Genomic DNA, 23,957 nt, shown 5'->3' with positions numbered 1-23,957 from the left:
TTCTTTATCAGAGCAAGGTGGCAGTTAAAGGAGGTGGCAAGAGGTTGATCCATCTCTTCAGTATGTTAGAGAGGTACTGATGAGATTGCATATTCCAACTGCCTGTGGTTTTATCAAGTTTTTGAAATTTGCTCTTTTCCATTATGCTGTCCCTCTAAGAGCAGTTGGAGGGTGGCCTCACCTCATGTATGGCTCTAGGAGAGTGTTAACTGGACCCAGCAGTTATGTGTACTTCTTTATGTGCATCTCATCTGTTCTGATGTCCACTGAAAAGTATCCAAAGTTATGTGGATTTTTTCAGATTGGGAAATGAATATTTCTTTCTGTGCAGCTTTGTGTCCCGGGAGATTAGAGAAGCTCTTCAAAGTATGATTCAAAGCCCAGGTGTTAAAGGCCCTCCTCTGGATTCTTTAAGATAGACAAGCTTACAGCTCTGAATGATAACAATGTGTCTTCTGAACAGTTTGTTTAGGCCAATATCTATTTCATTTATCTATGTTGTCCAAGGAGTATGACAAGGAGGTATGTGGTACTGTATTTGGAAGATGGCATGAATGCACTGCTTAATTTTAGCTTCATTTTTGCTTTTGATCTATGGGATTGCTGCTGCTTTGGCTATAGAATGGCTTGACTGTACTGAATAGAGCCTGTATGTCTATATGGTGCCAAACCTAAACTCGCATAAGGCCTTTGGGCGCTACTGTGCCTCTGGTCCTGCTGGTTTGCTTCAGCTACAATGCAGTCTTCAGAAACAGAGCAGCTGATGTTTTATGGTGCTAGATATCTATGGCTAGTAAAACGTAAGGTTGCATATTTTCTAGTCATTCTCTTTCTGGGAAGTATCTGTATCCCAGTCATTTGCAAGGAGATAAAGAGGTCCTTATAGAAATACTCTATCTTCGATGGCTTTGGAATAAAGCAATTTCAACTGAAGCTTTGTTAAAACACTTACAGGAACACTGCAAATGCATTTTTCATAACATTTTAAATAATTTCATGCTATTTACAATACCTTAGAAAAGTGCAATTGCAATTATATTCTTTACCAAAAATGTTACTTGGCCTGCACAAAATCCAGTGAGTTAAAAGATGAAATTGCTCATGAGGAGTGAGTTGCTGGCATTTTTCTTTTTCTCTAAAGAAGAAGGAAAAGAAACATTTGAGAGACAGTGGAGAAGTGCATGTGTGTACACTGAACTATGTACAGTTTGAGAAGAAGCAGAAGAAATTGAACTTGTTGCAAGCCTGATCAGACTCCTCTTGTTGGATATGGTCGAGGTGCCGAACTTCAGCTGCTCAATTCATATGATTCTGATGTTTTGCATGCTGAGGCAGCCTGCAGGAAGTGTTTGTATGCTGACTGGTAGGCTTAATTTTTGGGTCTCCTTGAGATCTGCCTTACTCGCTGGCTTACTCTTGACCACATGAAAGGTCAAGAGGGGTGGTGAAGGGTTTAGAACACAGACCTTATGAGGACTGACTGAGGGAACTGGGGCTGATTAGCCTGGAGAAAAGGAGGCTGAAGGGGAGACCTTATCACTGTCTCTACAGCTACCAGAAAGGAGGTTGTAACAAGGACTAACAGAGCAGGATCTGGAGCATATGAGCAGGTGGTGATAAAACGCTAGACTAGAAGACAAACAAGGAAAAGTCGGAGTCCTGGCATTGATACTTCTCATTTTTTTGCTCTGTTGCAAGAATTGTGAAAGCCAAAATGAACTCAATGTGATCTTTTTTTCAAAAAAACATGGACAGCCTCTTGCTCATAGAGCTTCATCTTCTGTGGTGTGAAGGCAATGTTTAGCTATATATACCTTGTGCAAGCACCTGGGCTGTTTTTCTAGGTTCTACCTGATGTTGTGGAATTACTTAATTTTTAAGCCCTGTGAAACATTTCTGGAAGCATGATAACTAAGTCTCATTTCAGTATTTCATACAGGAGATCACTTGTGGTGATGTGCTTTGCTTCTAAAAGTCTAGAGGCGTAAATGCATCGACTTGATAGGAATGGTTGGACTCGATGATCCAGTGGGTCTCTTCCAACCTGGCTATTCTATGATTCTATGATTCTAAGGCAGGTGTTGGTCTCTTCTCCCAAGTAACAAAAGATAGGGTAGGAGGAAATGTCCTTAAGTTGCACTAGGGGAGGTCTAGATTGGATAATAGGAAAGATTTCTTCAGTGAAAGTGTTGTCAAACTTTGGAGGAACAGGCTGCTTAGGGAAGTGGTGGAGACACCATCCCTGGAGGTATTTAAAAGGATGTGGTTTAGACTGAACTTGGCAGTGTTAAGTTTAAGGTTAGACTTGATGATCTTAAAAGATCTTTTCCAACCTCAATGATTCGGTGATTCGATGTGGAAACCAGAGCTTGGAATTTAGACTAAGAATGGTGTCCTCTAGATCAACATCTCCATGCCTGACTTTTAGCCACTTGCCTTAGGTTCTCCAGTTCTGCTTCCCATCTGAGGTGTCCAGGAACAGGTATCATAACAGGCAGTGTGATGACTAGGGAGCATCTAAGCCAGTGGGAAATGAAAAGATAGGGATACCCCTGGAGGATCTTCAAACAGCAAGGCTTGCATCTCCATTTCAGGCAGGGGCACTGCATAGTTAGCAACACAAAGACTGAAGGGACAGGGGACTGGGCCGCAACCCAGTTCAATTGCTAACAATTAGGGCACACAGCTGCAAGGGAGAAGATTTGAATTCCGTGTTGCCAGCAGTGTTATGCATTTTGCATGAATGATGCCTACACTTGTGTTGGTTTTTGGAGGGTTGCAGTGCTCAATGCTTTATACAGTTCTGCCAGTGCGTATTGGATGTGTTGCATGTATGATTGCTGGGCTGGAGCATGGAGGCCTGGTCACCGTGTTTAAAATGTCTGTACATGCTCAGCCAGGCTTGTGGTGGTGCTGAATGTGCACCTTGGTGGAACTTCTGGAATCCTAAAAATCTTAACTTGCACGTGTCTTTCTGTTTGTAGATGGATTGTGTTTTGCATCATTCTGTGACTGAGGTAGTGAAGTTTGCTGATGGATCTGACCCTCAGAGGCCAAGCAAAGTGGAATTTGCAAATATACAATCAGTTTTATTTGTAGAGAGTGCACTGAAGTTGGCAGACTTGTGCCCTGACAATCAAACCTTTTGAAAATAGTTTTTGTGGTATCACCAATTCCATAGTTTTGGGAGGTTACTGATTCTTTTTTGGATTCCTAGCCTAGGCTGGACCAAACCTCTGGGACTGGTTCTTTGCCTGTTTTGCCTTCATGATATTAGACTGATTGTCTCTCTGCTCTGATGCCAGGGCTGAGCTCATGTAGCTGTTCTCTTGGTTGGGTTGTTGTGGAGAAGTACCTGTTTGTTTCCTGAACTGCCAGGTCACTGTGTTTTTAAAAGCCAGTGGTAGCCATGAAGCTGTAATTCAGCTTGGATAATACTAAATGTTCAGAAGAAATACAAGGGTAAGTGGTTCTGGGGTGAATTAGAGGGGGTAACTAACTTGGCAAAAAATAGCACAGCTTTTTATTTTGTATATAAATGGTGTTTGTTGGTTTTTTGGGGGTTTTTTTGTTGTTTTTTTTTTTTAATTTAAATTGGATCTATTCCCTAATATGGTTCAAAGCAGCATGAGGAGTTATGTGGATGGTCTGCCTTAATTTAGCACTGCACGCAGAGGTGCATTAAGCTGGAAACCTGTGGAAGGTTGTCTTATATGACAACCATAGAACTATTTACTGCCTTGCATCTATAAATATTTTTGCAATTTCCACTGCTCAACAGAGAAATGAGAAGGAATTGGTTTTTTACCAAAATTAGGTCTATGCTGTTTTCAGTGCATCAGGCAGTTCGTTTGTTGACAGCCCTTCGTGTTTGGCTCATCGTGGGATAACTATAGAGGTGCTACAGCTTTTTCTGTAAATGTAAGAGGCATGGTACAAGAACATAGCCATAGGGATTTAATCGTAAGTTTTGCATAGACAAAGTCACGAGGTTGTCATAAAACTAACTGGTCAACTTCTGTACTCACAAGTTATTTAAATGGTAGTGGACAATAGTCTGTTTAAATGTTCAGAAGAAGGAATGTAAAAAATGGAACTGAAACGCCAGGAAAAGTTCGTCACCATTTTCCTCTTAAATGTTTATACCAACGTCTCTGAAAGTCTTTTGTCCCATTTTCTTTGTGTAGCCCAGTAACTGGACTGATAGGAGTATTTTTAAAAGGAAAACTTAGATGTGATTTTTCTGTGGAAACAGAAGTACAAAATCAAACAGCCGTTGCAAATGGCTTAGTGTTGTTGTGATTTTCTTGCTTTATTTTAAAAAAGATATGTCTTTGATGGGCTTATTTATGTTTTGAATGGTGAAATGATTTCACTGTAAAAGTAATCCTTGCTTTTTGTTTTAGGCATGTTTATGGTTGTATTTGCCTGATTGGCCTAGATGGTACATGTTTTTCTAGTGGTGCTGATCAATTCTAGCTCAACATCATATGCAGAAAATGACTGCAGTCTTAGCTAGCAGGAGACAGGCAGCTGGTAAAATTCTAACTCTCTGAGGCTTTTTTCTCCCTTTAGAAATGTGGGAGAGCAAAAGGGAGTGACCTTAGTGGTGAAGATGGTGGAACCTTGTATGTAATGCAATAATCTGTGTTTGGTTTTTTTACTTAGGTTGGTAATTTTTTAATTGATACACATGTGAATTGTTAAGTTCTGTGGCATTTTATGAATTGATCCATATTAAAATGTGTAAAGGTCAAAATAAAAAACCTAGCTGCAAAGAGGTTTAGTGCATTTCTGTTTTAGGTTATTGTTGCCTTTATGACTATAACCTCCACATCACAGCAGTCTTGCTCTCTACCAGTCCATGTTAGCATAAATAATGTTGGTGCTTTGTTCATCGCTTCAGCAGGAGACCCAGTTTCAAAGGCTTCGGGACCAGAGGTTAACATTTTATGGGCATCGTTGTTCTGTTCTGGTTTTTTTTGTTTTGTTTTTTTTTTTTTTAACCCAGATATCATATTTGGGCTTAGGAGGCAGTCCTGAAGGGCAAACAAGTCCAGAAAGGAAATCTTAAAGATGCAGAAGCCTGCCATCCCCAGATGCTGAAAGACAAACCAGTGGGGAGGAGGACTGGCCTGGCTGAGCAGAGAGCTTTGTCTGGGACTCAAGAAAAAAAGGAGAGTTTATGACCTTTTGAAGAAGGGGCAGCAGGCCACTCAAGAGGACCACAAGGATGTCATGAGGTTATGCAGGGAGAAAATTAGAAGGGCTAAACTCCCAGTAGAATTTAATCTGTCTACTGCCATAAAAGACAATAAAAATGTTTCTGGAAGTATATTAGCAGCAAAAGGATGGCTAAGGAGAATCTCCATCCCTTAGCAGATGTGGGAGGAAACATTGTGGCAAAGGATGAGGAGAAGGCTGAGGTACTTGCTGCCTTCTTTGCCTCAGTGTTTAACAGCAAGACCAGTTGTTTGCTGGGTTCTCCCTGAGCTGGAAGACCAGGACAGGGAGCAGAATGAAGCCCCCACAATTCAAGGGAAAATGGTTAGCAACCTGCTACAACACTGAGATGCACACAAGTCTATGGGGCTGATGGGATCCACCCAAGAGTACTGAAGGAGCTGGCAGAAGTGCTTAAAGCTGCGTTCCATCATTCATCAGTAGTTCTGGCTGACTAGGGAGGTCCCAGTTGACTGGAACCTTACAAATTAGCAAATGTGCCACCCACCTACGAGAAGGGCCAGAAGGAGGATGCAGGGAACTACAGACCTGTCAATCTGACTCTGGTGCCAGGGAGCGTTATGGAACAGATCATTAAGTACCATCACATGGCATGTACAGGACAATGGGAAGATCAGGCCTCATCAGCAGGGTTTTGTGAAAGGCAGGTCCTTCTTGATCAACCTGATCTCCTTGTATGACGTGATGACCAGCTTAGTGGATCAGGGAAGGGCTGTATATGTTATTTATCTAGATTTCACCAAAGCCTTTGACACCATTTCCCTCAGCATTCTTGTGGAAAAACTGGCTGCTTATGGCTTGGGCAGATGTACTCTTCACTGGGTAAAAACCTGGCTGGATGGCTGAGTCCAGAGAGTTGTTGTAAATGGAGCTAAATCCGGTTGGCAGCTGGTCACAAGGGGGTGTTCCCCAGGGCTCGGTGTTGGAGTTGGTTCTGTTTAATATCTTTGTCAATTATGTGGATGTGTGATGAGAGGTCCCTCAGTAAGTTTGCAGAGGACACCAAATTGGGTGAGAGTGTTGATCTGCTTGAAGGTGGGGAGGCTCTGCTGAGGTATCTGGACAGGCTGGATCAATGGGCCAGGGCCAATTGTGTGGGTTCAACAAGGTCACATGCCGGTTCGTGCACTTTGGTCACAACAAACTCATGCAATGCTACAGGCTTGGGGAAGAGTGGTTGAAAAACTGTGTGGTGTAAAAGGACCTGGGAGTGCTGGTTGTCAGCCAACTGAATATGAGCCAGCGATGTACACTGGTGGCCAAGAGGGTCAGCAGTATCCTGACTTGTATCAGAAATGGTGTGGCCAGCAGTACTAGGCAAGTGATCGCCCCCCTGTACTCGGTGCTGGTGAGGCTGCACCTCGAATACTGTGTTCAGTTTTGGGCCCTTCACTACAAGATGCTGAAGTGCTGGACCGTGTCCAGAGAAGGGCAATGAGATTAGTGAAGAATCTGGAGCACAGGTCTTATGAGGAGTGGCTGAGGGAACTGGGGCTGTTTAGTCTCCAGAAAAAGAGGCCTTACCACACTCTACAGCTTCCTGAAAGGAGGTTGTATTGAGGCAGAGTTTACTGAATGTAGATGTTGGGGTTTTGCAGGATCTGGGGCTTGCCATCAGTTAGACCTTCTTTTGGTTTTAGGTAGGGCACAGTAGCACTGCAGCGTTTGCTGTGGGAGCTGAGAAAAATTTTGATTTTCTCCTAGGCTTTCAGTCAACTGGTGTCCAAACAGCCTCTTGTTTTTAGTAGATTTTCATATAAGGCTGTCTTGTCTTAGTCTTTACATATTTTTGGCATTCTTACTGTTAGTATTTTAGGTGGCTGTGATTGCAATGAATAGGGAAGATAACTACTCTTGAAACTTAGTTTTTGCTCCACAAACTGTCCTTATGACATATGAAGACTTACCAGCCATATTAGTGCTGTTTGAATAGTTACTACTTCTCTTTGATTGAAAATGGGTGGAAATAGTGGAAAAAATGATGTTAAAAACTGCATCTCATCACATACTGCAGAATTAATTAAATTTGACATAGTGTGTAGAGAAACACACAGGTGTGTCTTGATTCAGATGTGTAGGATCACCTTTTTTGTGAAGCGAAGTGCTTCACAGAAAGCAGATGCAGTATATTCTGCTCCAGTACCACTCTCAGGTATCTGGCACAGGAATGTCTGACAGCAAAACAGATTAATCAGGGAGCCAAATCATTAATAAGATGTTGTGAATTGAAGAAGATTTTTAGAAATTGACCTCTTTAAACCACATTAAATGCTTCTTGACGGGCATATCTTGTTTTCTAAAAGCTGCTGGAATATAGATTGAATTGACCTGCTAAGGTCTAAGTTTTGGTAAGCCAGCAATGATAATCCTAGAGTTGTAGTTACCAGTAGAACTATCCTTAGGCTATATTGAGATTAGCCACAAATAATATAGCTGGAACAGAAATGTTAAGAAAATTGTTTTACTTGAAGGGTATTAGCATGTAGTCTTTAATTTTTTTCCAATCTTCAGGTTCCCCCGTAAGTGAATCCCATATGAAGATAACATACTTCCAAACTCTTAAAATCTAGTTTTTAAAGAAATTCTCATCAGTATAAAAAATTTCAAGGCTTTTAAAGGCTTTTTTTCCAATCTGACCTATTAGAGCACTAATACATATGCTTTTATAACTATGATTTTTATGTCCTTGATGATTAGGGCAATTCAAGAATTGCAAGGAGCAACCTTAATTCCAAAGCTAGAATATGGAATTTTTTTCCCCTCCCCTTCAGATACTTTTGCATAATCAGTGTTCTGCAGTATTAAAACCTTGGCTGTTGAACTAAACAGCTGTTGAGCAAAGTTAAAACATAACATTTCTGTGCAGTTGTGGAACAGCAGACAGAGGGAAGCGCAGAGGATCAAAGTCTGATTTTTTCTGGTATAGCTGAATGAGTTTTTCTTAAACTTAAAACTTTAGGAAAAGTATTAAGATAGTGATTTGATGTATTTGAATTCCATTTGTTATTTCCCCACAGAGGTTATTTTTCTCTCTCTATTTGTGATGTTGTGATCTTGTTTATTACTTTCTTTGTAATTGAAATTGATTTACTGGAATTGGGATTGTGGTGTAAAATGTCATTGACCACAGATTTTTTCCACCTTCATGCACAATTTTGTATTTATCTTTTCACATATTTCAGTTTCTGCAGGTGAATACTACTTCATCTGTATTCACTGAAGATTTAAAAATGTTCTTTCTTGGAGTCAAGCATCATTTCTATCTGAAAGGATAAGTTTAAACTTACCAGGAAATAGACGGTTCAAAGAAGGTTTCCTGGCACGTTGGAGTCTTTTTTTTTTTTTTTTTTTTTTAGTGTTGGCTTTGCAAGGAGATGAGGAGAGAACAACAACTACTGCTTGCTGTTCTTTGTTTTTCTTTCTGTTGTTGTGTAGTGGAAGATATGTCTGTAGATTTCAGAATAAGGAGTCATAGAAGGGCACACATTTTTCTACCTTCTTCCTGATAGTGTTTGTGTACTGCCTAAAAGTGCACTTAGTTGACAGGGGAGGATGCTTTCACAAGGATGATCTTGAGCCAAATGCCAATCATGCAGCCAGTAGAAATTCTAATTGTTTTCATATTTAAGTTGCCGTTTCTTATCCAAACTTCGCCAAAATCTCTCAGTCAATATAACTGTCCCTTGCTTGTGGTTTTGGGTTTTTGGCTCAGTCAGTAGATATTTAATTCTAGGAAGTTAGAAAATGTGCCCGCTTCATCTAAGTAAAGCAGTAAATTAGAGTAGTTTTTTTAAGGAATAAATTAGAGCAAATTATTCAGTGTTGGAATAGCTTGAACAGCATTTGACTATATCTTTCATCAAAGATTGATAGTGTTAATCAAAATGCTGATAACATCTCCAAAACATAAAAGGTCATCAGCAGGATGATGACACAAAGTTTCTGCGTCAGCACACCCAACTCTTTTTTGGAGGTCTGTGTTCAAACGTGTGCACACATGGCTGAGAAATGAGATCTCATGCCTTAATGCATCTTCCTACTTTTGTGTGTTTGCGCTGTTGCTTTGCTTTTTTTCTGTGGTTCTTTTATGCCAGGTGCCCACTGCAGCTTAGTTGAGTCTCCGATTTGGTGTGTGGTATTACGATGTGAGAGAGACACTAGGGTGTTGTTCTGTCTCAGTAGCAGGGTGGGAGGCTCCCTACTTAAAGGACTTAATTGAAAGGTATGTTCTGCAGTAGCAGTGGACTGTTTTCATCTGTCCTTTGTTATGTGACTTTCCTGTCACATCCATCCACTGGATCACCTGATACATAGATCTGATTTTAGGATAGAAGAAAAGAGGTCTGAAAATTATTATTACTGAACAAACAGCAGGCTGCTCAATATTATTTCATCTTTCTGTGCCTTGGAAGTATGACCTATTTCCACTCTTCCCTGGCTGCTTGGCTACTAAAACCTCTTGGTCACGTATTTTATTATTGTAGGTCTTTATCGTGTTTGACAACTGTTTGATGGAACATCACTGATTTAACAGATCTTTGGCAGAAGAAACCTTTAAGTGAGGCCCCGAGTATGAAAAGCCATTAGAAAAAACACAGTATGTAAAAATGCTATGTCTGACTGATTCCTGCTCTCAGCCCGTTGTGCAGTCTGAATCTGACTAGAGAAATCTTCACGTGTTTAGGGGAAGAAATTTTTGAATAATTTCACATTTCCATTAAAATAGTTTTTGTCACTGACATCAAGTCAGCCTTCCTCCTTCCTGTCACTTCACCTGTCTAACGCTGCTTGCCATTGTGTGTCAGTCTAACTGGAAACTACTTTGTAAAGATCATGAATTAGTCCCATGTTGATGCTCTTCAAAAGGAAGAAAAACATGGCAACAACAAACTTTCTACAATTGCTTTTACTCTGTTTGCACGCCCAAATCAGCTACTTGGACTGCATCTTTTCTTTCAAGACTGACTGGTGTGAAGCAGGGGGTTCAGTCTTTTCTGCATTGCAAACGTCGTATGACGAAAGTTTTGGGCTTCTCTTCTCACAGTAAAGAAAGTGATGGTGACTGTAAACCTCTTGCAATTTTCTTTTAGTGTTCCATTACACGTAAGCTATAGATTCAGTTATAAGACTAGCCCAAACCAGAATATGTAATTTCTCAAGTGTGTAAACTTTCAAGCCAAATATTGTATAATTAAAATAGAACTTTGTATTTCTTTATTCTGTGTGCCATTGACAAGTTAAGGATAGTAACCAGCATTTTCCTTTTTTTTCTTGTGGGTAGGTGAGGAGGGAAGGAGACTGAACTCTTCAATGTGATGGAAGGAGCTTAGCGAAGTGTGCACAAAAAGACTGTCAAATACACTGTTTTCCTCTGGTGTTTTTAGAAAGTTTTATACAGAATATGTGCCCAACATTCTTTTGTGGCTTTGAAAGCCTGAGGGTACTTTGTGTTGTGCACGACCTGCAGTTTGATTAAACAAAGTGATAGATAATGAAATGTGTGAGGTCTCCTGGCTTTTCTGTCCACTGATTAAGACTTCCTGGACTGGCACATGTTGTGACAGCTGTTAGGAGTAACCACTGATTGATCACTCATCAATTTCATTGGGCAAAGCATTATTCTTTTGTGTTTCTAGGCGCTGGATCAAGTGGTCAGAAAGAAGGTTTTGGAATTTTACTACATATTTGACAGTTGATGACAAAAAGGGTGACTGATGACTACATTGTCAGCCAGTACCAGTAGCATACTGTGGGATTGCAGACAGTGCTCTGAATTTGCTGGGTGGTGTCAGGGTGCTGAGTATCAATCCAAGTGTCCAAGGAGGGAAATGGAAGAACTCTTGTTTAACCAGACTTTGGGAGGGTAGTGCTAGAATTTCGGTAGTACCTTAAACTCTGCTCCATGCTTGGTTAATCTAGCATTTTAGATTTTAGTTTAACTGCAATACCCCAAAACAAAATTGAAATCCTATTCTTTGCAAATAAAAATTATTTAATTCTGTTTCTTCTCTGCCAAACGTGCCTGTCTTAAAGTAAATTTAGCACTTTTTTTTTTAAAAAAATTTATCTCTACATCGGAATGCTTAATTTGACATCATCGTCATTACAGGTAAAAATCTGCAAGGAAGAGAGATATTTTGTCATTTTGAAGTCCAGGTTTTCCATAGCCAAAGGTTGACTTGCACGTTTATGTGGGAAAGGTGGATAGTTACTGTGACTCTTTCAGCCGTCACACTCCATGTGACCCAATACTTTGCTGTGTTGGTTGCTGTACAGACAAAAAAAGAAAAGTAAAAAAGAACTTATGAGTTGTTTTTCTTGTTGTTTGAAGTAGCACAGTGTTACTATTGGGCCAAGTATGTGTCGGAATGCTGCTGTTATTTTTGTTAGCTATGACGAAGGGTTCCTGACTGCAGGACTTTGAGCCTCGTCATTTATAGACCTTAATAAGTTTGCTTTTCTGTGTGAGGCTGTTTTCATTGCGCAGTTGTCTTTTGTTCTTTTTAAGGTTGTAGAATCGGATCCATGCACATGCAAGTATTCATGCCCACTCCCACACCCTTCCTAGTTCTCTGAGCTGCTGAGGTGTAGCATTTTGAATAGAGTTGAATAGATGGATTTGATTATAAATAGGAACTTGAAAAGTGAATGTCTGTGTTCAAAGAAGAAAACACAACACTGAAACAAAATACATTTACCTGTCAGTTATTCCTGCATAATTCCTGTCATGCAATTATGAGTCAAGACATGTAATGTATAGGAACTTTTCTCAAGCACATTTCTTTTACTTGCTCATTCATAAGCATGAAGTCACAAATAACAACAGTTACTCTAGCAACAGCTTGAGACAGACCTTTTCACAAGTTTATAGGCACTGATTGCACATCCATATAATTTTTTTTTCTTTCCTTGTCACAGAATTAGTAGTTATGGAGTGCAGATCATTCTGTTGCAATACCCCTGTATAGCACTGCTCCAGGTTTGCTTTCTTCGAAGGACAGTGGGGTTTTATTTGTTAGTGCAAGCAATCCTGCTCATTCACAGGGACCTTGTGTCTCAGTGCAGCTTCCGTTGCATTGAAATTCGGGAGAGAAAATCGCAGAGAAACCTTTTGTGACACTGTTCAGGGTGTCTGTTCCTGCCATTGTTTTCTGTCTTGGTTCCGTTCTTTATGGAGGTGTCAGATAAAGCATGGGGCACTTCTCTGTAGGTCACAGTGTGCATTGCGTAGTGTCACACGCAGTGCAGGGCTCTTAAGTTACCTGGTGGTGCAGCATCATATCTATTGTTTTGAATCTTGTTTGTGACTCACCTCGGTAGAAGCACCTGATTATTTAGGCTGTAAAAGGTGCTTTGTACCATGCCAGGGAAAGAGGGAGCATTTGAGTGTTGGGGGCTGGAGCTAGGAGCCAAATGAAAGCAGGAGTAATTGTCTCCATTGAGTTGTGAGCTATTGAGAACCTTGGGCATTGTCAGTGTGTGGACCTTGGAGAGTCTTGTTGGTAGTTTGTACATTGCATTCAGCAGTGGCTGTTCCAGAGCTCACTGGTACTGCGAGATGATTCTTCTTGAAGGTGCCACCTTGTGAGACCCATGGTGTTAAATGGTCTTCTGTCTTAATTGTGGGTTACCCATTCCTTAATCCTGGTCCAAGTACATATTTTATGCTAATAACACTGGGTGCCAGATAAAATCTGTGCTGCCCTACTAGTCTGTCACTTTTCCCTGAAGCCTTTTAAGTGATAATGGGTATGCAATTTACTTCATCTAGGAACTACTTTTGATCTTTCTGTTACTCTGGAAAATTTTCCCATCCTTTACTTCTTTGGATGAGGTGACCATTTTCCTGCCAGGTGTAAGCCTGAAGTTTAGCTCTAGAAGGTGAACTGCTAGCACTGGGATGGCTAGTTTTGGAAGACGAAGGTGAGGCAGCTGATGTCTTGAGCTTGTGGTCAGTGCAGTGATTGTACAATAGCACTATTGTAACAGAACAAGCCCTGGGACATTCAAAAGGGAAACTCTATAAACTGGCCTGAGGTAACCACCAAGTATATTTTAGGAGGTAGACATTTATAATGCTTAGATCTGCCTGCATTTCTGAAAGGTGTAGGGAAGCAAATGGGAAAGCGAAGTAAATGTGTTAGCATCTATCATCCCATCCATCTCTGGTGAGCAGGAGGAGTGTATTTTTTTTAAAAAACCCATGAGTTGATGGAAATGTCATTTTACCATTCTCATTAAGAGATTATTTGGAAATAAACTTTTTCATTGAAGAGCCCCTAATATATCTTATATGTAATTATTGCATTTTTTCAAGTGTGCGGTAACCTCTGCTTTGCTGAGATACATTGGCATATGTTAATGTTACATAATGGCCATAGCAAAGTAGTTTGCTTGTGTATCTTTTGCTCACAGCCCTGAATGTCATCAAGAGTAAAAACATTGTTGAGGAGCTGTGAGGCAACAGGGAATATTACTTTAAGGAAGAAGATGGACTGATGCAGTCAGTCTACTGTAGCACTTCGATAGATAGGTAAAGAAAGTGGTTGGAGAAGTGAACCTTTTCTGATAGCAGCGTGAGAAGTGAAAGAGAAATTTCTTTTTTTCACAAAGTTGTTTTTCAATTTCAGTTTCTTGCTGTAGTGTAGTTCATCGTGTTTTGTTGCAAAAATGACAGCACTTGCATCCTTGTCTTAGTCCAGAAGCTAACTGCAAACTAATAGTCTAGTTAGTGCCAGACTACATCTTCTGATATGTGCTTAAAGTTTGCATTAGAGTATTGATCATAATTTTGATCATAATATTGTTCATAAAGCTCTATTTGTTAAACAATAGAGCTGAGCAATGGCAATGCCTCGCTCTTTTTACCTTAGTATCAGGCTAGTTTTGCAGTCCTTCAGTTTTCCAGGTCTTTAGGTAGGAGAATTGTAGGAGTACACAGTCTTAAATGTCTTTTTACACAGCATTAATTAGCTATTCTTGAAAATTCTTGTAGCAGCTTTTCTTAAGATTTACGCTCCTTACACCTTTGTTTCTGTACCTACTTGGATGCATTGGGCAAACTAGACAAGCATTTTCCCATGTGTATATAATTGATAACTGTACATTGGTCCCCAATCAGTTTGCATGCAAAAATCCTATGGTTTACTGGAAATCTCATTGTGTATAAGAACCATCTTATGAACAAGCCAGCTGCATTTGCTATGGGACTTCGAAAGCAGGATCAAAGCTAGCAAGTAATTGCCCAATAAAGTAGGTCTGTTAGCTTTGATGCACTTGAGGGAAGTGAGCTTTCACTTATCATGTTGCAGAAGCCAGACTGGGAATTGCCTGGAAATTTATAATTGTGGCAGGGTGAAGATGGATGTGAGTTTTGTCTGAGATTTGCTGTGTCTGTTAGCTAGAAAATTTTGTTCTGCTTCACCATTGTGTGTGGTAGACTCAGCACAACCGTTGAGTTTCAGTTTCTGTAGCTCTGCATACTGAATCATCCTGTAGGATCTGAGAAGACACATCAATTTGTGTTAATAAAATTTCTTTTTCTTAGTTTAGCTGGGTGTTACTGGACAGAGGAATGCAGTTACTACTACTTAGTGTAGGGTTACGCTTTTGCAAAATGTGGTTGTAACGTCTGACTCTGAGCATGAGAACTGCTTCTACAAAATAGATTGAATGTACCTTTTTTTAGTAGTTATTAGCTTCTCTTACAGTCGTTCTTACCCTAAGCCTTTCAATAAGTGTACCAATGCCGTCTGATAATATTTTCCTAGAAGTACTCAGCTTACTGTAAGGGAAGTCTGGTGAGAAGATCTTTTTGGTCTGTATTTTGTGCCAGATATCCTTGCAGCTGTCTGGTTTCCTGTTTGGTGAGCTGGTCTACACCTTGCTTACAAGCTTCCCCATGAAGTTGAATCCTACATAGTTTACTTTCCATTGCAGATCACAGTCAAGTCCTTTTATGCATTTTGTCATGCATAAATAATGGCAGTGCTGTTGCTGAGCTGAGAATATATTGGAGCATGTTGGGCTAAAGAAAAATGGTTATTGGGGCAGCTGAAACAGGAGACCATGCCCTGGACAGATGTTGATGCACAACACTTGTCACTTAAGGTGCTGTGTGCAATGATGGAGAGTGACCAAGGGAAATTGCTACATTAGAAGAATGATAGTGTATGGTTGTGGTAGTATTAGTGTAAGTAAGGAAGAAGGGTGATTCTCATCTATGTAAGCAAGTTAATTGTATTAAAATACGAACTGGGGTGTTGTTTTAGCATGATACTTGGACAGTATTAGTGGATTTCTGGTCTGAATTCAAGCTTGGTCAGTAACTGCACTTTAACTGGTTTCTGATTTTCCAGTCACTGATCTAAACAAGAATGTAAGGCCAAACCCTGGTTTGATCTCCTGTGGAGTTGCACATTTTGAGTGTATATGCATACTTATAGCCAGAAGGAAACATTACAATGATCTAATCTGACCTCTTATATAAACTGGGCCACATGTGTTTGAGTCTTACAGGTGTCTTCACTTGTGATGAAACAAAAGAATACCTCTAGAAGTCATAAGGTTTCAATCTTGATTTGGGGTCTTTTAATGGTCCCAAGTACATTGTGTTGTTTAGCTGTGTTGAAGAATGGAAGAACTTAAAAAAATAATCTTAATTTCAACATGAAGCTACTAGAGCTCATGACCACTTGTTAGGCCTTTCATCGGACATCTTTGTTCGTGCCTGTAGATGTTGTTCTCTAGAATTAAACAGATTGAGGTCACCAGTGCCTGGCAGTGAGGCAGCCCTGCTCTTGTTCTGTGCTTGAAGAAGGGCTGCTCTCCAGCATCTTACTTGCACAGCGTCAGGGGATTTAAACATAGTGAGATAGGGGAAGATATCTTTACGGCCATCAGCTTCCTCCTTCACACATGAGCTGTATTCAGGTTAAACTGTGAGGAAGAAGCAGCATGTATCTTTGGTTAGGACTTCCTGTTGTCTTCATGAACTTTCTGGAGTCTTGTAGCAATTCCCAAGTGTTCCTTGATCCCCATCACCTTCTTACTCCATCCAAATGGTGGCGGCTAAAGTCATCTTTACCATAGAGATGAGAAGGTCAGACATTTTATATCTCCTATTAGATTAATGGTATATTGGCATTAACTCTGATTTTCTTGCCGCCTTTTTCCTGTGTTGTCCACCCGTCGATGTTGTTCTTTACTGAGTAAAGACTGTATTGACAGCCTTTTCCTTCTGCCTTGTGTATGACAAATACATATATTAATATATCATATATTGATAGAGTTGAATTGAAACATAACATAATTTTCTTTGATTCTGAATGGATTCTGTTTTCTTGCATTGTACAGCAATATTTTTCTGGAAAGAATCTGTTTGCATTTGTTGTAAAGGAAGTGAGACTGCAAATGCATGTCACTGTAAATTGAGCATGAGTCAACAAGGAGAAGAGAGCTCTGCTGGAGAAAATGGGCTGAAATTAAGATCAAGGTGCAAGGGAGTATAAGGATATGAACAGCTCCAGCGTGCAGCCCACCTCATGTGTTACATCCCTCACTTGTAGAGCTTTCCCTTTCTCTGTGCACCCCCTGTCTCCCTTTGCTGAACATCATGGCTAATGGGAGGGATTTAGCATTTTTAAATTTAGGTCTTATATTGCATTGTGCTTGCTGGTTGTTCATTATAGTGCACATATAGACAGTATTTTGGCTAAAACTTTCAAGTATTTGCTTTAGGAATGGAAGTCCCTACTGACATTTTCCGTATGTTCTCCCAGTCTTTTCTGTAACAAGTCCTGACTTTGTTATAATCCTACACTTCAGTTTTCATGCTCTCCGTTGTCTCCTGTTTTTTAAAAAATAAATGTTATTGTTGGAGAGCATTCTTCACTGAACATTACCTAATAAAATTTACCTTTTTTTTTGAAGTGTTGGTATGCGTCACAAAGCATCTCTTTGTTAAAGAGCAGTAGGGAACATTATTTCCCTCAGGTCTGCTTTATAAAATGCCTCCTCATGCAACTAGAGAGATGTTATGCCTACCAGCTTGTAGCTGGTTTTATCTCAGGCTGGTTTTTGTCTTTCTGGAGAGAAAATTAAGTGAAATGAACAAGTCTTTCCAATAACAAAACACGTCACCTAAGCCCAATTATGACAGTCAGAATACACCACTGGAATTGACCGAAGGAGAAGCAGCTTGTGTCTGCCGGTCACTTTTCATGAGGTGTGCTACCTGTTGGCTTGCAGTCTTGGCATTGGGTTACTTAGCCCAGCTTCAACTGCTAACATCACTGGGAACAATTTTCAGAATGGTATTGAGAGTGATATTTTGACCTTTTCCAGAAGGGGAATCTGCTAGTAAAGCCTGTCGTCAGGATCAGTTCTTGTGGCTCTGTGTGCAGCTTCAGCTTTGCCACAGCTGGGATGAATGAAAGGCTGAATTAAATATTTCTCCTCGTAGCACAGGTATGACTGCAGTAGCATCAGACCTCATGGAAGCTGTAAAATAACATAATAGAGACTTTTTTCCTTGCTTGGGATCAAATCAACCTTTCAAAATGGAGATTGGTGAGCGACACGTGAACACACCTGTTACGTGGTGCTAACCGTCCCTTTCCTATCCTGTTTCCTGGGAAATGGAAGAGTGTGGAAGTAGACCTTGGGAAAGGGAGGGTGGCTGTGATCTGCAGCTGCGGCTTGGACTGCTGGTTCACAGTTCCACTGCGCGTTCAATCAACCTGGCCAGCTTCAGCCTGCCTTTCAGTATATGGTTTGAAAGCAACTTGCTATAAAGAAATACCAAAAAAATACTCCCCACCCCCCCAATCAAAAGGGCACTGAAAAATGGCAGTTGGGCTGTGATCACATTTTGTCTCCAAAGTTTCCCACGATAGTTAATATCAGTGAAACCAAAGGAAAATGAGTGGGAGTTCAGCCATTGGCACATACCCTTTTCCTTTGTTCTTTTCATCCCTGGTTTCTCAAGGCTTAGATTTCTGGCACAGTATAAAATTTAAAGTTTAAGGTAGATTAAGTTTGATACTGATTATAATTTAATGGATACGGATGTTTGAAGTGTCTTTTGTTTGCCTCTATAGTGGCAAGATTCTGTATTGCAACAATGTAGAAATGTCAGGGGTTTCTTTCTTTCTTTCCACAAAGTTCCCAGTTACTCTAGGGTACCAGATTTTTACAAATGGGGTTAAAACTCTTCTTACTACACAGTGATTACATTTAGGGCAGCTTCTGCTTCAGAAAATGCACATTTTTAGGTTCTGAGCTTCACAGTTACACTTCGATTTTTTGCAACTACCTCCACATGGATTTCTGTGCAAACAGAACTGGAACTCCAGCTGTGGACTCTGTCACTTGAGTCCTAGCATAACTTCAGGTGTGGCTTTCCCTTTTAAAAAAATTCTAAAATTTTATAAGAAACCTTATTCATACTTTTTTTTTTTTAATTCTAGTTTATAAATTACCCATTTAGGGTGAGGAAAAACTTGCTAGAGTCTTCATTAAATATATGTATCTAATGCTATTGTACAGATTTCCTCAGGCTCCTACCATTTTCTGCAGTAGTCTAGCGCACGACTAGAAATGCACTTGGAGTCGCATTCACCTTTACAGTTTGCCTTTGCTCTGGAGAGTCAAGAAAGCAGGTAGTCATGTTCTATTGATAATGTTTCTGCTGCTTAATTCTTAGGTGAGAGTACGATTTTACGTCTTATCCTCCGGCTGTTTATTTCCTGTTACAGCTATGTTTACTTGCAAAGTGGTTTTTTTTAATTAGAAATAGATTGATGTGCTAAATTGACTTATCAGATTATGGTTATTATATTGGTAAGCAAGACTTTATCAAAGGATCCTGAAGAAAAGGAAACTCTATAGCAGGCACAAGCTGAGGGGATAAATCCAGTGCCAAAAGCAGTGAATGGACAGCAGGGTCTGTCAACTGGGGAAATACTGACAGGCTTACTCCCTACTGGGTATAGAATATTTTTTCATTCAGTGTTTTGAGGAAAAAAAAAAATCATGTAATTACTTTGGATTGGTGGTGATAAATGTAACTTAGATTTTACTTGTAGCTAGCTAGCTGTCTCATCTGTAGAAGAATCTAGATACTGTGCTTTCTGAATTTACCTTCTCAGAAAGGTCTGCACTGTAAGTTTAAATAGTTGAAAACATTGGAAGTAGGAGGTAGGAGTACCTGTAAACCAAATAATTACATTGTAATTCAGTCTTTTATGGAGTTGCTTTCTTGAACAAGTTTGTACCTGAGCACTTATTCTGTCAGTTGGGGGCTGCATATGGTGCTCTGAAATCCTTAGCTGAAAGATGCTAGAAGTATAAAAATCTATATGGTACAGATGGTATAATGCCGAATCCCAGCAGAGAGGCATGTTGAAAATATTTGATACTTGGATATCTTTACGACTTCTTAATGTATGCTTGTTTAAGAATTGCAGGGTTGTGCAAGGGAAGCGGTTAGAACAAAAATCAATAATAACTTTGTGTAAATGTGACATGAGTAAAATAAGCATGGCCAGCTAAAGCAGTACCTAATTTGTCTAAGGTGAACATTTATTTTTATCAGTTGTTCTGTTGTTTGAATTAGTCCTCCTAAACGACACTTTGACATCTTTTGTATAAATTATGCATATTAATGGCATTGTATTTACTTGTAGGTGACTCTAACCAAGAGAGCTGATCCAGCTGAGTTGAAAACAATATTTTTGAAGGTATGTATAAAGTAAATATTTTACTCTTTCTGCTCTAATTTTTCATATCTTTTGCTCCTTTATTGCAGCATACAACTCTTGATAGTTTTTCCAACCATTAATCATTCACTGTATTATTACCATGTTAGACTTAAATACCATTATCAGAATTGAACAATGCTCACCAAGAAGTCAGATACGTTCCTGAGTGATTATTGTATTGACTCAGAAGAAGTATTACTATCTTAGAAAAAACCCACATTGTTCAGAGAATGGGGTGGGAGTTTCAGTATTGTTCCTGCACATGGTAAAATGTTCCTATAGACACCTTGCTGTTAGACCATTTGGTAAACTTTCTTCTCCCGTCCTTCTTGCTTCCTTCCTTCGGGGTTATCTCTTCTTCTCTAATTTGTAGAAGTGTTAGGAAGCTTGCCCTGAGAAGTGGTGGCCATACTTACTGTTTAACTAAAATTCCTTCTGTGTTTGCCTGCTTTAGAAGAGTGCAAGCGATGAAATGTCTTGTGTACTTGTATACTTGAGAGAAGAGTGCTTTATTGTTTTGCTGGAATATGACTTTTTTGACCCATTTCCTAAATTTAAGTAATTATTCCTAACCTTTGTAAGATTTATTAGTATAGCATCTGTATTGATTTGATAGTCTAGTATGAAAAATGAGGATAGAAATTTGTGCGTCTGGTGAATATATGCAAGGTAGATGCTGCAGTGCTACAGGGAGCTGTTGTATCTGACTTATTTTTGTAAGGGATTGAGTGCCTAAGAGAGCTCATACCTTTCCAAGTTCCTCCCTCCACCTTGCCTCTCCAGCGTCATGCCCCACACAGCATGCGCTACTTAGCATGTTTTCCATTGTCCCTTTTGAGCTATTATTAACAATATGTGTAGGTGTCACTATGTATATTGCCAGTATTTATAGTTTTGTCATATACTGTCAGTATTTATAGCTCTAAAATCAGATTTTCAGTTGAGGAAGCCAGTATTTAACTTATTAAGTCCTGGAACTTTTATCTGTCAGGAGTGCAAAAAGACTCTTAAGAAAGAATGAGATAATGGGGTTTTCAGAGGCAAATGCTTGAAAAGCAGGAGCAAGGCAGTAGAAAAGGCAGACAGGGGGTAGACTGTTGACTTAAGAAGGTGGTAGCATTAAGGAAGGGAATAAATACGGTAGAGATAAGTGTGGTCCCTTATGCAACATGAGGCAGTGCTCATTTGGGGGAGAGGGATGGTTGGTTTGCTGAGAACAATGTGAAAGTTGTTTCCTACCTGTCCATGGGTATTCACCTCTCTTGAGTTTCTGGGGGTGGTAGCTCCCACAGCTTTCAGGTTTAGTGAATGGAGTGGCTTGTGGTTGAACACACTAAATACCACTTCCAGCTCCTTTGTCTTCCTTTTCTGCTTCCTCTTCCACTAAAAGAGGGGGTCTCAATAAGCAGAATAATGAAATATGAGCTAAATATTTTTTCAGTGTCATACAGAAATTGTTGTGCTCCTCACTGAGAAGGAAAAAGGATGATTGAATATGGTATGTTGTTTTGTGCTCTAGAATTAAGTGTGGCCAGAGCATTAATTAATCTGTTTCAAATGATTTTAAGTGGTGAGGCCAATGCAGTTGCTTCTGCAGACTGTAGGATCTTCACTTACAAAATAACTTGACAACCGTTCTTTCTACTTCAATTAAGAATTTAAAAAAAAGAAAGATTCCCAGGTGGGTTTGATACCCACTGTGCAGAAATAAATATGAAGCGATCAGTTTAAGTAGAATTGATTACAATCAACTTTCAGCATTTTCAATACACCAAACCCTCAATTAAATGTTTGCAAATCTTTTTAAAATGGTGTTGAACTAGTTAATACTTGACTATCTAAAAGGTATGGAAATAAGTTACCCAAAAGCCATTAAGTACTATTGTATAATATCAAATTCTCTGTGGGTATAATTGACAAAGTGGGGAAAAATACAATTGTAAAGAACCATTTTTTTAATGTCTCTTCTCCAAAACCAATGGAATTGATGTTTTTCTCTTTTTGTTATGATAATTTCCAAGAGTAACTCTACTTTTTCTAAGTCTTCTTCCATAACCCCTAAGAGATTAGATTTTAGTCGAAGTGATCAGGCTGACATTTTCCAAGGTCATTTTCTATATGTAGTATAGAGTACGTGATTGGATTTCAAATACACTTGAGTAAATCACAGTGACAGGAAAACAGGGGGACACTGAAACTTTGTGCTGTTTTCTGTTATTGAGTGCCCTAGCAGGGGGTTAGCTTGGAAGAGAAAAATGAAATATAGAAGCATAGGCTGACTTATTTGATTTGTTTCTCAATAGCAGCTGTGTTAAAAGTTTCTGAGGCTGGGATTTGGAAAGATTCTGTCTCCCTGCAAATGATTACATTGAAATCAATTGATCTGTTAGTTCTTATAAAAGTATACAATTGAAAATTCTGTACCAGTATATAAAGTAGAAAGCTTGAGTTATGAACAGTGTCTATTGAAACACGAATACTTGAATGCTAACCAATATATAGATGCCAAAGCAAGTTATGTTTTATTTGGGTTTGCTTTTTTTGAAACCTTGTTTCTTGAAGATACTTCTGTACCAAAAGACTGTATTTATATAGTACTAGAAGAAAATAATCTACTTACCATTACACTTTGGCATCCCTCTGAGAGTTATATGCCTACAGCAGGTATAACAGCATCTGCAGGCACCAGTATGGCTCTGTGAAATGAAAACTGGCAGTTCCTTTCCCTTAGCAGAGCCGTAGCAATGTAAAACAAAACATGTGTCTTTGAAGTACACTACAAAATAGAAACAGACATCTAATTTATTTATTACTTTATTGTGGGTAATGCTCCATGGGGAGCTGCAACAATGGTTTATCTTCCTACCTTACCATAAAATAAAAAAGAAATTAACTTTTTTTTTCCTGTTCTCAGCGCATGTTTGTTATCCTGAGACAGACCTGTTTCCCTTAAAGCTAATGCACGATTCTGCAAATGTTGCCTGGGATTTCTTTTCCTTTTGATTGTTGTTCTTATCCTTTTTTTTTCTTAAAAAAACAACAGCATTATTAGAATACCAAAAATAAGGGCTTTAAACTTTGAGGGATGACTGAGGCATCAGGGTAAGGGTTGTAACAAAGGCAATTATATTTATTTATGTATTATAATAAGAATATTTTAATATTCCTTTTACTTGGTATGTAATATGTTACTAGAGGCTTTTCTTGGGAGCAAATAAGCTTGGGTCTGTCAAGCGCAGTTTTCTGGAGTAGTATGCCGGTAGCTATAGCATAAAGAGGGAGTAACACATGCCAGCAGTGTTTGGTAAGGTGTTGGACCCTTTTTCCTGTTTCTGTTGAGCTGTCCAAGTTCTTGTTTTCTGTACTTTTTTTCTCAAAATGGTGTTCTCTGGACTACTTTCAGCAATTCAGCCAGGGAGGAGTGTCTGTAGATTCTCCTTTCCCTAGGGACCAGCTGTGGCTGAAGGTGACGCTGCAGTGGTGTCCCTCCAAAACAGCACCCCCAGGTGGACACTCTTGTGGGATCACATACGCCACCAGCACTGCGATATCATTTTGCCTTCCCATCCAGAAGCAGAATGGCAACACAGACGAGTCATTTCAGATAAATAAAATAGGCTGGAGTATCTCATCGCTGCTATAGTTCACTGGGCATGAGATGCCACATACATGCTTGTAAATGCACATCTGCTTCTACTTTTAAAAGAAATTTGGTATCAAACCATTAACTCTTTCTAGACTACTGTGGAGAAATTGTTGACATGATAAACAAAAAAATCATATGTCTGCCATTCTGGAAGCCAAGCCTTCAGCTGCTTGAGTACTCCTCTCCTACTCTTTCCTGTTTGGGTGTAGGTTGTAGGTTCTTCAGAGCAAAACTGTTATCTGCTGTAACAGGAGCCTTCTCCCAATTGGAAACTATGGGTGATGTTAATAAATGTCTGAAGAAGG

General features: G+C 39.5%; 1 protein-coding gene across 3 annotated transcripts in view; it reads left to right on the top strand.

Annotated features, from left to right (window-relative positions):
• The window catches only part of SLC25A13 (solute carrier family 25 member 13), a 102,768-nt gene that overhangs the window by 5,331 nt on the left and 73,480 nt on the right, over nucleotides 1–23,957 (top strand). For 2 of the 3 annotated variants that reach the window (XM_069859678.1, XM_069859679.1), the window contains exon 2: nucleotides 19,932–19,985. In XM_069859678.1, the coding sequence (XP_069715779.1) occupies nucleotides 19,932–19,985 (54 nt within the window). Of the gene's footprint in view, nucleotides 1–480; nucleotides 523–19,931; nucleotides 19,986–23,957 lie in introns of those variants that run through there. The other variant, XM_069859677.1, reaches the window with a different exon arrangement.

This window comes from Phaenicophaeus curvirostris, chromosome 6, assembly GCF_032191515.1.
Source record: "Phaenicophaeus curvirostris isolate KB17595 chromosome 6, BPBGC_Pcur_1.0, whole genome shotgun sequence".
NCBI lineage: Eukaryota > Metazoa > Chordata > Aves > Cuculiformes > Cuculidae > Phaenicophaeus > Phaenicophaeus curvirostris.
Note: the sequence above shows the minus strand (reverse complement) of the source record. Positions and strands in the feature narration are given on the sequence as shown.